General features: G+C 35.0%; 1 protein-coding gene and 1 long non-coding RNA gene across 3 annotated transcripts in view; one reads left to right on the top strand and one right to left on the bottom strand.

The window, feature by feature from the left end:
• Positions 1 to 9,031, top strand: LOC311625215. Of its 2 annotated transcripts, none has more exons than XR_014795453.1 (3): positions 1 to 91; positions 411 to 467; positions 8,893 to 9,031. It is a non-coding gene; the product is annotated as an uncharacterized lncRNA (long non-coding RNA). The 2 variants fall into 2 exon arrangements; XR_014795454.1 differs by having other exon boundaries at positions 29 to 116.
• The window catches only part of TMEM30A (transmembrane protein 30A), a 27,693-nt gene continuing 17,235 nt past the window's right edge, over positions 7,116 to 17,573 (bottom strand). The window contains exons 3-7 of the mRNA XM_084889253.1: positions 15,748 to 15,855; positions 12,442 to 12,529; positions 11,382 to 11,525; positions 10,517 to 10,723; positions 7,116 to 7,800 (exon numbers count right to left, since the gene is read on the bottom strand). Coding sequence (XP_084745379.1) covers positions 7,607 to 7,800; positions 10,517 to 10,723; positions 11,382 to 11,525; positions 12,442 to 12,529; positions 15,748 to 15,855 — 741 coding nt within the window. The 3' untranslated portion in view covers positions 7,116 to 7,606. The remainder of the gene's footprint in view (positions 7,801 to 10,516; positions 10,724 to 11,381; positions 11,526 to 12,441; positions 12,530 to 15,747; positions 15,856 to 17,573) is intronic.

Below are 17,573 nucleotides of genomic sequence, written 5' to 3' on the forward strand. Positions count from 1 at the left end.
TTGAACGGGAAGGCGTAAAACTTGGAGCAACCTTTGATCCCGTTTAGAGGCTGAATGAGCACTGGGTTCGCCGAAACTATAAGATGTGAAGGTGGATGATTTGGGGAACAAAAAGGGTAACTCCTCTTACACGGATAGTTTTCTCCTTCTTAGAAACTGCTGTGAGGGCGTTCTTGTTCCCTGTGCTGAGAACACGCTGTGAAGGCCTGCGTCGGGGTACCAGTTTTTACCTTCTTGTACCTCTGGATGCTGCAGAACCCCCATGCAGAAAGGCTCTTCCCCAGCGCCCCAAAAGTGTGGAGGATGTCCTCTCATTTCTGTGCCCGGGGAAACGCTGACAAGACGGGGAGCTTTTTAATCGGGGACAAGGAATGGGATGGCAAATCTGAACTCAAGTCTTGCTGTCTTAGGTCCAGCAGGGCACTTTCCATAACTGGAGTTGTTGGCCAAAAGAAATCATGGAACAGGTAAGTTGTCAGTGTGTCCTGCACCAAATTTGCTTATATAATGCTACATTGCAAGCGTCTTCATTCTTTGTGCCCACTCCCTAGTACGTGTACTAGTAAAACTGCCCTATGCTACAATAAAGATCAATAAAGATCTTTTCACTTTTTTACAAACTCAGTTCTAATTAACCCATTGTCAATACAAATAGGAAGCTGATGACATATGTGTTCTGCATAGGTGAAATGTGTAGACAAACAATAATACTAAAATTATTTCAATCTTTGGTGCTAGACCCACCAAGTTACCTGTCCCCAGTTCGAGTTCTCTCCACTAAGATTTATAAATAATTCAACTCATCTCTCCCCTGGATTAGGACGGAAAGGACCGGGATTCTTCCCTCTCTGCATTACATAGTGTAAACAAAACTTGGAGGACAGTTACAGGTACCAATAGCTGGAGCATACAGATGTTTAAAAGTGGATTGTCTATAATTTGAATTTGTTAAACTTGTATGTGCTTTCTTGTTTTCTTCACTTAGCGAATTAGACTAAACTTCTCAGAAGAGATTATGTAAATTTCTTATTAATCCCCTATGACTGCTTAAAGAGGGTAAACTGTTAACCAACAGAAAACTGATATAGGGTGACAGATCTAGGACACTTACGGCTCTGTCCAAAAAGAACAAAAGATTCACATAAAATAGATCCTAAAATAGATGCTGATCCTTATTTTTATGTCACTTAGTACAGTATAATTTCCCAGTTTTCTGGATCATTCCCTCACATCCTCAAATTAAACAAATAAACCTTTGACTTCAGTTACCATCCCATTTCTCTTAAAAATAAAACATAGATCCCTTTAAACTTGTCTTTCCTTCCACTTCTAATTTTTATTTACTTGTTTCATTTGGGGCAGGCTTTTACTGCTCTTATTAGGATCACCAATGGCTTCTGTTGCCAAATAAACTGTCAACCTCAATTTTCATCTTTTATGAATAACATTTAACATACTTGGTCACTCCCTCAATGTTTATCTCCAATTTCTTTTTATTTGGAAATAAGCCATAAATACAATACACTAAAACATGTATGTATACTACACTGTCTTAATGAGCCTTCCATATACAATTTCTGTCCTTTTATTTCAGCAGCTGCTACGGTACTTCTGGTTTCCTCATCCTCACAATCTCTAAATTTGAGAATACCAGCTTTTTAAAAAACATTAATCCTTTTTGGGATTCCATCTGGCGCCACAAAACACCATTTGTGTTCGGACAGCTCTCCACTCTGACCTTTCCCTTTAACTCCAGACATCTCCACTTAGATGTCTAATGGGCATCGCAAAATTACAACCAAAACAAAATTCTTCTTTCCACTCATTTCCAAGTGCTCTCCTCTGAAATTTCCTTCAACTCCCAAGGTATGAGCTGCACCTTCAAAATATAATCAGAGTCTGATCTCTTCTCATTTTACCACTCCAAGCCAATCCATCATCTTTTGCCTGCATTACTGTAAGTCTTTTTAAACTGGCTTCCCTCCTTTCAGCTCTTCCACACAGTTTATATTCCACACAGCAGTAGTCCTTTTAAGAACTTGTTAGATAATGACTCTGCTTGAAACTATTTTATTTTGGTTATTGATGTATCCCCAGCAACTACACTAAGTTACTGGCACATAGTAAATACTGGATAAATAGTATGCTATACAAAAGAATACACTGAACGTGAAAAATCAAAATCTTTCTTAATACTCATTGTACTCCTTTCTAACATTTTTAAGTCCGAGGGTTCCTTACTCATTGTCTCCTTGATCTTGCTCTGTAAATTGTGATTACCCTGACAAAAAATATGGCTGAATGTGCCTGAGAACCTATTAAACTTGACTAGATCTCCCAGACACACCTGAAATTTGTTAACAGGTCTGTAAATTCATCCTCCTGAAGCAGAATAGTTATTTTCAAAATAGGTTCCTTTCCAAAACGTAGGTCCTTTTTTAATATTGAAAAATTATCAGACATTGCTCTTCTTTTGAAAAATATTTTCTCCAGAGGGTTCTTGAACATTAAAACAGAACTGGCAGTACATATACATATGTGGTAAATGATGACTAATTTAGTTGTTGGCAAGATAAATTTGTGGGCATCAGATGTAAAATTACTAAGTGAAAATATTTCAGTTAACTGATAGAAATTACCAAATCACAAAGGGACTCAACCTTTCTCCCCCGCCCCTCCCAAAAAAAAGTCAAACCCTTACTTTGATCCTTATAGCATCTACAAACAAAAAGACAAATGCCTGAATAATTTTATGGGAATGTGATGTGTATTTTTTTTGAACCATGCTTAATCCACATTCAGTTTTATAAAAACAATATGGAACCAACATCATGTGAACTTTAATGTATCAAAACTAGTTAGCCCTGGCCAGATGGCTCAGTTGGTTGGAGTGTCGTGTCCCATATACCAGGTTTGATTCCCCATCATGCCACTTACCTAGGTTTTGAGTTCAATCCCTGGTTGGAGTACGGGAAACAGCCGGTCGATCTCACATTTATATTTCTCTCTCTTTTCCTACCTCTCTAAAATCAATAAAAGTGTGTCCTCTGCTGAGGATTAAAAACAAAAAACCTACTAGATAAAAGGTAGTATTTCTATATAACTCCCTATTTTAATTATGATATAGTTAGGAATCAGGAAACATTTGGTAGTGAATTAACTGCTATACTATTTTACCATTAAATAATTTATCTAGCCAAAACCGGTTTGGCTCAGTGGTAGAGCGTCGGTCTGCGGACTGAAAGGTCCCAGTTTCGATTCCGGTCAAGGGCATGTACATTGGTTGTAGGGGGTGTGCAAGAGGCAGCTGGTTGATGTTTCCCTCTCATCGACATTTCTAGCTCTCTCTCTCTCTCTCTCTCTCTCCCTTCCTCTCTGTAAAAAAATCAATAAAATAGCCAGGACCGGTTTGGCTCAATGGATAGAGTGTCGGCTTGGGGACTGAAGGGTCCCAGGTTCGATTCCGATCAAGGGCATGTGCCTTGATTGCAGGCATATCCCCAGTAGGGGGTGTGCAAGAGGCAGCTGATCAATGACTCTCTCTCATCGATGTTTCTATCTCTCTCCCTTCCTCTCTGTACAGAATCAATAAAATATATATTTTTAAAAATCAATAAAATATACTTAAAAAAAAAAGTAGACTAAAAAATTAAAATAATAATTTATCTAATTGCAAGCCCCAGTCTTTTCATCATTAAAGAGGTTGATGAAAACCCCTAATCTTTATCTCTGGCTCTAAAATCCTTATATATGAAAAATACTTTAGGACATCCTATATAATAAAACGCTAATATGCAAATAGACCAAATGACTCATGGAGTGACCAGTTGCTATGATGCACACTGACCACCAGCGGGCAGATGGTCAATGCAGGAGCTGCTCACTGGTGGTCAGTATGCTCCCACTGGGGAGCGCCACTCAGCCAGAAGCCAAACTCACAGCTGGCAAGCGCAGTGGCGGTGGTGCGAGCCTCTCCTGCCTCCATGGCAGTGATGATGAGCGCGAGCTGAGCAGTAAAGAGCAGCAAGTAGGTGGGCGGTAAGGAGCCAGGGGCACTGGACGGTGAGAGGGATCCCAGACTGCGGGAGGGATTTCTGACTGCCAGCTTAGGCCCGATTGCCCCAAGGCGATCGGGCCTAAGCCAGCAGGTGGACAGCCCCCAAGGGGTCCCAGACTACAAGAGGGTGCAAGCCAGGCTTAGGGACAACCCCTCTCCTCAGTCAGTGCTCAAATTTCATGCATTGAGCCTCTAGTATGACTAAGTTCACTCCTTGTTGAATTATAACATACTGAGGGCCTACTATGAATGTAAAATTTTCCAATATGCTCAGGAGAAACTGTTGAATCTCTGACGTTCTAGAGCATATACTCTCACTAGGAATATAATATACACATAGTAGTAAGTTATTCTGCAGACATATATGACTCTCTGGTAATTGCTGCAGTAAAAGGTTGCTATGGGAAATTCAAGAAAGGTAATGGTCATTGGGAAGGTTATGAAAAACACTAGATTTTAGCAGGGTTCAGTAAAATTAGAATAAATGGTGTAGAGATTAAAAGGTTTTCCAGACAGGGCAAAATCATGATTAATAACCTGGATTTAGAGTCAAGCATGATTTACTGCAAAAACTGAAACACATTTTAAAGTGATGTATGATGAATTCAGTCTTCTCCACATTACCCTGGAAGAAAAGCTTGTGACAAGTTCCCATTAATGTCACTTAAAATGCATAAAAATTACGTTTTTAAAAATGTTATAAAACATATTTTGAAACCAATATGATTTTATTAATCAATATCACCCCAATTAATAAAAATTTTTAAATAAGTATTATTAAAAAAAGTTATAAAATGTTATGAAACCACAATGTGCCTCAAGATGTTTCTGGTTTGATAGTGAATTGGCCCTAAGAGTCTTTTCCCCTCTCACCCTAGTAAAATGAAAGAAAAGAAATTGAAAGGTTATGAGGAATTGATAGACCTTTAGATGAATCTCAAAGGTATTGTGCTGAGTGAAAGAAGCCAGTTATTGATAGCAACAACACCAGGGCATTATTTTAGGAAGACACTCGGACATAGCAAAATTAATTTCGTTCGTTTTTATTAATACAGTACTAATAGAAAGTTATCTTTTAACATAACCAAGGTTACAAATAAACTTACTAGTCAATAAATAATATTCATTTGACTCTCCTCTTGGTTGAATAATTCTCTACTTGATAATACTTATTACCAACTTATTTTTAAACTGCCTTTTTCTGTATTATTTCAATGACATTTCTTAGTTTTTACTAATAATTCCTTCAATTGAGAAACTTCACATATCAAAATATTTCCTGCAAGTTAATGCATTCTTCAATGTCTTCTATTTAACTTAGTTATCTTAAAATGAAACATAATCCTTTGAAAGTTGAATATTACATTGTTTGCAAAAAATGAGCACAAAGCCCACAAGAAAAAGGCCATATAAATGTTCCACATTCTTCATATTTACCAAAAGGAATCTCTTAGAGCTCAATTGGGAGGAAACAGGAGAAACTGAAGCCCATCAATGTAGTTATAGAATAGATAAAACTCCAAATGTATTTTAATATTTCATCTTCACCACAGACGAGAAAATGTTAGAAGGGCTCTTCAACACTTCTTTAGCAGCACCTTTGGTCCCTCAATTAGAAAAAGGGATGTGGGATGCAAGTCCTCCTCAAACAGAACAAACTCATTTTGGACAACTAGCAGGAACCCCTCTCCCCCACTAATGTATCCCAGAGGATGAACTGCCATGGGTAAGAGGGTCAATGATCAGAACAAATAATAGTATTCTAAAAGATGACAAAACCAAGACTATTTTTAGACAAAGAATACCCTGTGCACTCAGAAATCATATAAGTAACTCATGCAAGTGATATTCTACAAATTAAAAGTCACGCTGTACAAAACTTAAGTGTGGCACATTTCTACTATTATGTTATTTTTTGGTTTTGGTTTTTTAAAAAACATATTAATCAAAATTGATATATTTCCCAGACCTTCTAATTTAAAATATAACTAAATTGATAATTACACAGGAGGAACAAAATTACAAATTCTAAATAAGCAGGCAATCTTCTATACAAACATATGAGAAGAAAAAAAAAAAAAAAACAATTTCAATGAGATTAAGCCCTCTAATTAAGACATACATTTTCATGAATGTGAAAAAAATAAGTTTGCATTCAAGAGTAAGTTCTATAGCAAACAAATTACAACATTTATTCAATTAGGAATATTAAAATAATTCCAGTGATAGAACATACAATAGCTTCAACCATATATATTATAATTTTATCATGTACATACTCAAAAATCTCCAGAATTTAATAAGGAAATTAAAAAAAAAAATCCACTTTTTAAAATATTTCTTAGGCCTGGCCAGGTGACCCATTTGGTTGGAAGCATCATGTTATACACTAAAAAGTTGTAGGTTCAATTCCCGGTCAGAACACATACGTAGCTTGTGGGTTGGATTCTCAATCTGGATGTGTATAGGAGACAATCAAGCAATGTTTTTCTCTCCCATGGATGTTTCTCTCTTCTCTCTTCTCTCTTTCTCCCTCTCTCTCTCTCTCTCTCTCTCTCTCTCTCTCTCTCTCTCAAATAATTAAAAAAAAAAATATCCTCAGATGAATATATATATATATATATATATATATATATATATATATATCCAACCAAAACAATTGGTGCATTAATTAAAGAGAGTGTGCATGCACATCCATATTTGACCTATATGCAAAAATTGAATGAAGTATAGAGGAAATAAAAGTTACTATTTTCCAAAATTTCTGCAATGTAATGTTAGTACTTAAGTCAAAACACTTACCTGCAAAGTAAAATACAGCTTGAGGTATTTCCATGATCACATGTAAAAACATACCAAGTGAATTGGGGTTCCTGACTGCAACATGTAACCAAATGGAAAGAGGAATTTTAAATTCTCCTACCTGACCTATTCAGACATGAGCATAAGTAAGACTTCAAAGGTGAAATCAAAACTAAGCTTAACAAAGAACTGTACTGGATAAATTAAATACATGGACCACCTCACCAAAGATGATACTTTACACCTTTACACATGACACATGACAATGATGAAGTGTTTTATTTAGATTTGGTCTTTCTTCATTTCTTCATAATTTTGAATTCCGAAGGTTAGCAAATCATTATACTCATACATCTTGCAATTCCTCTCTTTACACAATAGGCACACATATACAACACATATGTCAATATAATATTTATCAACACAGCATAAACATTTAAGCAGCAGATACATTTCACATGATAGAGGCTCTATGCATCATATGGGCTGTCCCATCAAAAGCAAACATTAGAATGCCATTTCAGTAGTTACAGTGCTGACATGATCAATAAAGATAATTTTATACCCATCATATATTTTCATAAGTCATCCATAGGAAATAAGTAAAGGACAAAGACTTTTTTTTAAATAAAAAGTTATATGCCAACTTAAAAAATGACATACTAACCAGACATCGGCATTCAAAAGCTAGGCTGAATAGAACTGGCCTTGATGTACATGCGGTAAATTTGTTTTCAGAATATAAAATTAAATGGTAATGTCAGCAGTATTACTACTGTTTCTATATTTATGATTAATTACTAGCAATACAACTCCCAGAAGGAAGGAGATGGATCCAGTGGTGATATAAGCAATCCCCAAAAATGGATTTTTTCCTCCCATCCATGAAATAGTGCTTAAGATCATCCGTTTTCGTCCATCAAAAGAATGTACAGGGTAATCTGAAGAGTGAATAGGAAAACTTTTCCATGTTCAGTGACTTTATTTTTAAAATATACCTTAAAAAGTTAGCATTCAATTGCTTGTAATTCATTGGCATAATTCTATGATACACAGGCACCTTACTCCTAGGTTCTGAATCATAAAATAATTGTGTAATATTTATCTTGAAGAACTGGTTTAGCAGATTAAATGTTAGTAGTATAAGCCAATATAGGTTGCAAGAAAACACAACCAAATTTAACAGTTGTATCATTTCTCAGATACTTGTGCCCTCATTACACAGGAGGGGCAAAATGCCACAAATAAATGACTAGAGGGTTAATGGAACAGAAGGGGTCTATGTAATATTTTCAACAATAAATATTTAAAATAGCAACTAAAAAAGGAAATACAATGTGAAAAAAATATTTCAAATGAATACTAGTAGCAGTAAATCCTCAAAGAGGAGGTTGACAGACCAAGAGACAAGGAAAAAATGAAGGGATCAGAAGTCTCTATGAGCTCAAAGAGCATGTGTAGCAAGAGTAGTTAGGAGAATATGAGAGGACTCTAAGCACAGGGTAAAAGAGCATTATACTAAAGTCTTAACTTGCTGATTTGGAGTAATGATAAAACTCATGGTGTGACACAGAGAGGTGTTGGCTAAAACAGAGTGGAAGTGAAAGGTGGATTGTTAAAGAGATTTAAGAAATGAGACACCGGTTTATTGGATGAGCATGGACCAGCTCTAAGTTTTTACCAACAGGTCAGAAAATGAGACAATTAAGACCTTATGTAAAAGATTTACATTTTCACAAGTGTCTTGAATCAAGTACTGGGTCCCATCTTTTTCTCAGGGCTTCTGCAACTCTCCAAATGACCCCAAATGGCAGGCTTACCTCTACTAGTTTTTTAAATCAGTTCACACTGATTGAGGTAGGACTGATTATGAGAGCTCTAACTAACTCAGAGCTCAGAGGAGTATGGTCTCAAACCACCCATGCTAGTATCTCCTGGTATCACAAAGCTAAAAAATGGGCTTCTGCCTTAATTCTAATATCTAGTTCCTACCTTATACCTAGTTTTGATAATTAACCTTTGATATTTTGCAGGTTCATCTTGTCTATCTTCAAAATATCCTGCATTCTCCTGACAGTTCTCCTCTCCATTCCTGGGATGCAAATTCTCAGCTGAGAATTCCTGAGTGCTCACTCCAAAGGCTTATACTTTATTGCAGTCTGGAGGCTTCAGGTTTGGATGCTGTGACCAAGTTTTTGAAACTGGGTCCACGTAGGAGCAATTCTGGGCAGACAGAGTCAGTTCAGGTGCCAGTAGAAAGAGCATTATCTTGCTATTGAACGCTGCCCTGTACTTTGGCTACACTGGCCTTCCCATTTAGCTCAATTACAGTCACCCATGTAAAAATATCTAGCTTACAAATAAATCCAGAACCTGCATTTTAAGCAATTTTAAAGCATTATCTTGAGACTGTAGCCAAAGTAAAGGGTTGCTATTCAGTATCAAGATAATGCTCATTCTACTAGCACCTGACTGGGTCTGTCCTCCCAAAATTGCTCCTAGGTGGACCTAGTTTAAAAAACTTGGTAACTTTTAATCTGTCATTAGCAAACATTTAAATGTTAATATTTAAGAAACTTTTCATTCATAAGATACACAATGAACTAGAGATTTAAAAATGTAAGTACTTTGTTTTGAATAAATGGTAATGCTCAACATTTCCGTCTTAGGAAAGGCTGCATCTAGGTTGGTATGGACTGGTCTAAACTAGCTAGGGATGGTGATGGATGGAAAAGTCATAGCCTTTGGGGAGAACAGCTTGACCATGAGCCCCAACCTCTTCTACTTATTTCCTGTGTAATCTCAGGCAAGTCACTTAAATGCTCTATGTTCCTGCAGCCTTGTCTATAACATGAAGATGACAATTCATAAAGCTTGAATTTAAATAAAATAATGGAAAATACTTAGTACAATGCTGACACAGTCAGAATGAAATAAATTATATTTATCAACACTGAAAATTACATCTCAGTTATTAATGTGGCAAAAGACAGCTAATAATAAAAATGTCTTGTACTATGAATAGAGCAATAGTTAGAAACAATATGTTGATATTAGTTAACATATCTGATTTTTAATAAGTAAAAATATATTTTAAAACAGCTTATAGCCCAACCACCATGGCTCAGTGGTTGAACGTTGACCTATGAACCAGGAGGTCACAGTTCTATTCCCAGTTAGGGCATATGTCCAGGTTGTGGGCTTGATCCCCAGTAGGGGAGCGTGCAGGAGGCAACGGATCAATAATTCTCTCTCATCATTGATGTTCCTCTCTCTCTCCCTCTCCCTTCCTCTGAAATAAAAATATATTTTAAAAAATCAGCTTGTGCCACCAACACTTATTTATTAGGTAAATTCACTGGCCTTCCCATTAAGTTCACTTACAATCACCCATGTAAAAATATCTAGCTTACAAGTAAATCCAGAACCTACATTTTAAATAATTTTACCAAATAATATACTTAAACCCTAGTACGAGGTATATAAAAATTTAAGATATTTCTGGTAGGTATAAAAGATACTACCCATACATACACTGGTATAAAAATGCAGAGATCAAAACTCAATACAAAGTAGCATACCACATAACTAAGATATGGCTGGATTACACTCCTTTCCAATTCTATGCATCTGTGCTCATGGCCAAAAAAAGGATACTGTATGTGATATTCAAAAAGTAGTCTCCAGCTGGTAACGTTGGATGTAAATTACTTTTCCTCTCTATAAGACGATATAACTTACGAAAAGTAGGCAATGCTGCAGTACGCATCCAAACAATAAAATCTTCATTTATGAACCCATTATTATCTTGGTCAGAATCCAGCAAGTATACTGGTTTAACCCAGTTTACTGGCTTTGTTGTATCTTAAAAAGGAAGGGTAGGAGTGGGAGAGACAAAATATTCTATTCTATTAAAAGTTTCACTGAAAATTCACACTCTAATAAAACAAAGATATACATTACACAACCAGAATTTTTTTTTATTTTCAAAGGTTTGAATACATTCATATTCTAAGGAAGTCTTACATCAAGAGAGAAACCAATTCCTCATGTAACAACTTAACATAATTACAAAGATTTAATATCTCAATTAAGAGAATACTAAAAGTAAGCTGTTGAGTATAAACCAAAAGGCAGATAATTTAATGCAAAGATATAATGGTATGAAACATTACATTGTAAAATTGAGACATAGAAATAAAAGTAAATTTGGATCTATAGTTATAATAAATAACAGGTGTTTGTTAAAAAGAAACTTTGTTGCAGTTTTCAAAGATTATGGATAAAACGCTTATAAGAAAATACTAGAGAAATTTAAGATTAAAAGTTTACATTTCCTTTAGGATTTCAGTATATTAGAACAGACTACATACTTTTACCTTACTATGTATGAAGTTAAGAAAAGTAGCTGTTTTTCAAAAAGCATAAACATCTTCTAAGACTAGAAAGACAGGAAATTTTAGGTACTTTGTTAAAACCTCCAGCTTCTGTCATGTTTTAAATGATATCAATAATACTTTACCTTTGAATCGTTCTTCCAGGGAGCCTTCTCCGGGGGGGTTTCTAAATTTCACATTTTTATCTGTCCACCAGGCAATACCTTTCTTTTTCAAAGGAATTGCCGCTGAATAAGAGCCATTGACCACCAGAAACAGTTCTAATGTATCTAAACATAAGAAAAGAAAGATATTGCTAAATATTGGAAATCCATAATACCCGCTTTACTCTATGAGAAATGAGGATCTGGTATTTGCTCCCAAAAGTGGTGGTAAAAGCTTAGGTATATGATGTATATTTGCTCTTGATTATTTATATATGAATTAACAATTAAAAACTTATAATCCCAGATGGATTTTTCTTTCTTCTCAATACAGTTCTAGGTTATTTTCCTATCTGGCTAGCTAGTATGTGATAAGATCAAATGTTTTAATATTAAACCAAATAAAACTATTTGGAAGGTAAATCTGCCTTTTTTTCTTTTAAAACATGCATTCATAAATAGCTAATGGTTTATGCATTTCTCTATCTGCACTGTCCAATATCATAGCCAGTTGTTACATGTCTACAGAGCTTTTGAAATTACAGCTGGTCTAAATGAATGTTTTGTAAATGTATAATATACATCAGTTATCAAAGACTTAGTATTAAAAATAAAATATAAAATATCTCATCAAATGTATAATATACATCAGTTATCAAAGACTTAGTATTAAAAATAAAATATAAAATATCTTTTATATAATGCATATCATTTATATGCTGGAACATTTCATGTTCAAACTGAGCTGTTAAAGTGTACATACATTGTTTTGGGACACCCTGTATTTATCTTAAGGTTGTTGAATTTCCCAATTTCATTTATGTTTACTAGACTATCAAATCTGTAATCCTATATAATAAAAGCATAGTATGCAAATTGTCCCCTCAACTGGGAGTTCGTCTGGGAGTTCGAGCAGGGGGAAAGAAGGGAGGCCTCAGCTGGCAGCTGGAGGCCACTAGGGACCCTACCAGTGCACAAATTTCGTACACTGGGCCTCTAGTAAGACTATATAATGTTTCCTAATTTTATGTCTATATCATACCATTAAACATGCTGTTGGCAATAGCTCCACAAGGAGCAATTGGTTTGTCTTCATTTCTTCGATAAGGTTCACATTCCTTACTGGGATTCTGATATTTAGAAGAAGAAAAAAGAGAAATTATTGCCCAGGCCTCCAAGAGAACTATGAGCTAGGCTCCTATTTCTGATTAAAAATCCAATCCCTACTTGCTTCTCACTTGCAGTATATACAAAAAGAGTCTGTATTGTAAGTAGACTATAAACAATGCTACATTTAAATACTAAAATACATTCCTTAACATTACTGCATTATCGCCGGGACCGGTTTGGCTCAGTGGATAGAGCGTCGGCCTGCGGACTGAAGGGTCCCGGGTTCGATTCCGGGCAAGGGCATGTACCTTGGTTGCGGGCACATCCCCAGTAGGGGGTGTGCAAGAGGCAGCTGATCGATGATTCTCTCTCATAGATGTTTCTAACTCTCTATCTCTCTCTTCCTCTCTGTGAAAAATCAATAAAATATATTTTTTAAAAATAATAATAATAATCTTTAAAAAAAAAATTACTGCATTATCATTTTAATGTAACTTTTCCTTGCATATTTTGTCATACAGGTATATACCAAACTGACATTTTATTTCCATATCAACACAGAAATCATAACCACAAAAAGTTTTCTGACCAAGAAAAATTAAGAAGCAATCTACTATCAATCTAGTTGTGACATAATTGAAGGGATCTTAAACTGGAGGTAAAGAGACTGGAGATTCTAGTTCCAGCTGTGTACTATGTGACTTTGGGCAAGTCCCTAAATTTACTTGTGCCTCACTTATAAAATTAACAGATTAATTCAAAATTTGTGATTCTGGGTTAAATTCCCTGTCAGGTGAAGGAAGAAAGAAAAGAGGGAAGGAAGGAGGGAGAGAGGCAGTGGCTTAATGCAGATTCCTAGAATATAACAACCTTTTCTAAATTGTGCATCCAGGCATAAGGAAAATGAAAATGCTGGGTAGGCAAAAACCATTGGTCCCTACTGAAGATCTCAAGGAGATATGGCAGTTGCAGTGTTAAATGGAGATTCTACCAAGTAGAGAGATTAGGTGTATTTATGAGTTGTTTTGGGACTCCAAGGCCACATTAAGTTATTTTTCAAAATAATCTCACATCGATGCTTCTCTCTTCTCTCTCTCAAATCAATAAAAACATAAAGTACAAAACAATGAGCCTAAAGTATAGGTTGATATCATATTATGAAGTCTTACACACAATGTTATATAACTTGGACTTCAATCTGCCTATTTTTTTAAATCTTTTAAGATTTTTTAAAATCGCCTGTCTTAAATTTACAGTTTAGCCCTGGTCAGTGGTTAGAATGTCAGACCATGGACCAAATGTTCACAGGTTCAATTCCCTGGGCAAAGGCACGTACCTCAGTTGCAAATGCCCTTCCCCATCCCCAGTTGGGGTGTATGCGGAAGGCAACCAGTCAGTGTGTCTCTCTAACATCGATGTTTCTCTCTTTCTGTCTCCCCTCTTCTCCTTCCCTTTCTCTCTCTGAAGATCAATGGAAAAAATATCCTCAGGTGAGGATTGGGAAAAAAAATTCACACATGTTGGTCCAGACCAGGGACCAATAAATGATAGCATGCAGGCAAAATCCAACCTACCACCTGTTTTTATAAATAAAGTTTATTGGAATACAGTTACACCCATTAATTTAAGTATTGTCTATAGTTGCTTCCATTCTACAATGGCAGAGGTGAGTAGTTGCTACAGAAACCATATAAACTACATAGCTCAAAGTATTTATTATCTAGCCCTTTAAAATAAAACATTTCATCCATAATCTAGTCTAAAATCTCTGCTTGCAGTTTGTAAAAAAAGAATCAATCTCAGCTTCTTTCACCCTCAGTGAAGTGAGTAGGTATCTAAATAAAATAATTATAAATCGACTACCACTTTGGGTCTCTGAACACACACAACCTATGTTCCCAATCAACAAATTGAGAGAGGCCTAGGAAGTTGGTGTCTCAGAGAACATCACCTTCTCTGGATTTGAGTTCTAAAAATTGGATCCCACAGAGTAAATCCCATATAAATTATAAAATATTACAGCCCTAACTAGAATCTTTAAACAGACTTGATATTTCTTAAGAACCCAAACATCAGAAACTAGCAATAAAACCAGTAAGGATTGCCTAGGGCAGTGATCAGCAAACTGCCAAATATCAACAATCTAGAATATAACAACCTTTTCTAAATTGTCAATCGACGATTGAAATTTCTTTTGAGAGCCAAATTTTTTAAACTTAAACTATATAGGTAGGTACATTATCATTAACTTAATTAGGGTACTACTAAGCTGGCCTTTGCTAAAAATTCAAGGGGCCAAAGAGCTGCATATGGCTTGTGAGCTGCAGTTTGCTGACCACTGCCTTAGGACAGCTATATGTTTACCAGAACCAATCTGATCACATGATCCTAAATCATATTTTAAGAGATTCATCGTTTCTAAGAGATCCTAGATTGTTCTGGGACTCTGATGGTTTGTTGGACTGGCAGTAACATAAATACTTGTACACCAATCACTACTATGAAAAGCTAAACAACAGTCAGAAGACTAAGATCCTCTATTCTGCCGATTCCCAAACCAGGCTGAGCATCAGAAAGGGAGCTTGTTAAAAATACACATTTTAGAGCTCCACCGCTGCAGAAACTAACTTATCAGACAGAATTCTGGAATCAATATTTTCAAAAAACTCCTCAGACAATTTTTCAGTAACCCACCCTTTGAACTTCACTACCCAGGCTTCCCACAAGTGAAAAAATGAAGAACATATATGTTTAATTCTAAAACACAATCTCAGAAATTTAAAAAGGTAGCTAATTTAGATATTCTTAGTGTGATAATAATGAATAAACCCAAACAGAACAAATTACAGAGCCAGAATGCTAGACTCATCAAAATTCCATTACAAAGAGATTAATAAAGCAAAAATCCCAAGTACACTACTAGAAACAAGCAGGTAGTAATTTGTCTTCTGGCTATGAGAAATCATTAATCTTAGTAAATTCCAGGGGGAAAATTTTTTTTAACTAAAAACCCTCACTAAACAAACTATAAATGGCAAGTAAAAGTTTAATATATCCTAGCATTATTAAAATTAACATTTCTGGCTGCTCTGCCTGTGGAGTAGCCTTCTCTCTGTTCTACTGCTTTACCAATAAACTCTTTCACTTTAAATTCTTAATTGTTTTTAACATTTCTAACTAAACAATTAGCAGATTGTTTCATAGAAATCACATTTTCATATTTCATCATTTTACTTACAAGTAAAGCAGTAGGGTCTCCATTTAGTTGACTATCATCTCGAGATTTCACATAACGACGGTGGTTTTGATAGAAATTAGACAGTCCATAATACATAAACACATTGCCCTAGAGGAACAGAAAGGGAAAATTTTTTTCATGTAAAACCATTATGTATAAAATTGTGTTATGCATACATAAAGGCTACATAATTTTGAACTGTACTAGTTTAATAGAATTTGTGAAAACTTAAAAAATGGGTACTGGGGTGAACTCTACCAGTATTTGGCAATCTAAAACAACACAAATTGTAAGTAAGGTTAAAGAAAGTATGTTGCAAAAATTCAAGGGTAAATTTTGAAAATATCCTTAAAGTCTTCAAAAAAGTGCTATTTGGATTTAAAAGAACACACACACACACACTTATTCTGATCTACTTTCAACTTAAAATTTTCTCTAATTCAGATTGGTCTTTACCCAATGAGCATTTATCACCCAAGTAATTCTGAACTTGAGCTGAGTCATAATAAATTTCTTCACAGAATACTACATATCATAATAGGAGCAATTAATAATTGGTAAAGTATCTAAAACAATGTGTCACTTTGTAAAAATCAAGAAAAATACTTTAATGTATTCAATGGAGCCAACTTGGAAGTTGAGTAAGAACAGTAACCAACATACACTACCATTATTCACAAGATGCCATTTTAAATGTAAGATTTTTTAGAGATAGCAAAAACATGAAGCAATTTTCTACTTTCTGATTGCTACCTCTATCATCTATAATCTTATCCTCAATTAAAAGAAATTAAAGAAAAGGAAGGATAATAGTGACAGATGGAAAACTGACTTTGGGTGGTGAACACATAATACAATATACAGATGATGTACTATAGAATTGTACACTTGAAACCTATATAACTTCATTAACCCCAATAAATTCAATAAAATTTTTAAAATTAAATCTAAATAAAAGGAATTAAAGGATGAAAGGAATCCAGAAAAAAGAGAAATTCAATAACATTTCAAATATGCTTTATTTGACTTGCTATTTTCATACATATATAATCATTTATTTAGAGCTTGATTTTCAAATGTCAAATGTTTGCAAATTCTTTTATTCTATATAAAGAAAATGTTTACATGAAAACTGACTTTATTTTTGGTTATGAAAATTATATCACAGCCCTGGCTGGTTGGACTCAATGGTTAGAGGTTCAATTGCCAGTCAAAGGCATATAATTCAGTTGAGGGTTTGCTTCCCATCCCAGGTGGGGGTGTGTGCAGTAGATGTGTCTCTCTTACATGTCTGTCTCCCTCTCTTTCTCTCTCTCCCCCTCTCTTCCCCTCTCCCTCCCTTCTCCTGCATATATTTCAATCTCTCTACAAAAGAAAGGAAAAAAAATAGAAAAAATATTCTCCAGTGAAGATTTTAAAAAAATATTATATCACGGAAACAAAGGAAATGCTTAAAAAAAAAAAAAAAAAGTATCATCTCAATTAAGAAGTACAGTAAATTCAACTTACAAACTAAAAAGAAATCATTTTAAATGAATACTGAGACAAAATAACTTACTTGAAGTTCTGAAAAGGCTTTAGTGCAATTCAAATGGTTGGCTTGCGAAAGAACACGGAGCCCACAAAAGAATGAATCTGGAGGTTATCACCTTTGCAGAAGAAATGTTCTAAAATAACTTACTAATGTAGATTGTAGCTTCTAAGTCATTACAAGTCTCTTTCAATGCTTTAATTCTGCCTATGCTGACAAAAATGACTTAATGCACCTTTATAATTTGTCCATCACATTGAAAAAGAGTAGAATTTCTATGGTGTTTTCAATTTAT

This window comes from Pipistrellus hanaki (genome assembly GCF_964339955.1).
Source record: "Pipistrellus hanaki genome assembly, chromosome: 7".
NCBI classification, from domain to species: Eukaryota; Metazoa; Chordata; class Mammalia; order Chiroptera; family Vespertilionidae; genus Pipistrellus; species Pipistrellus hanaki.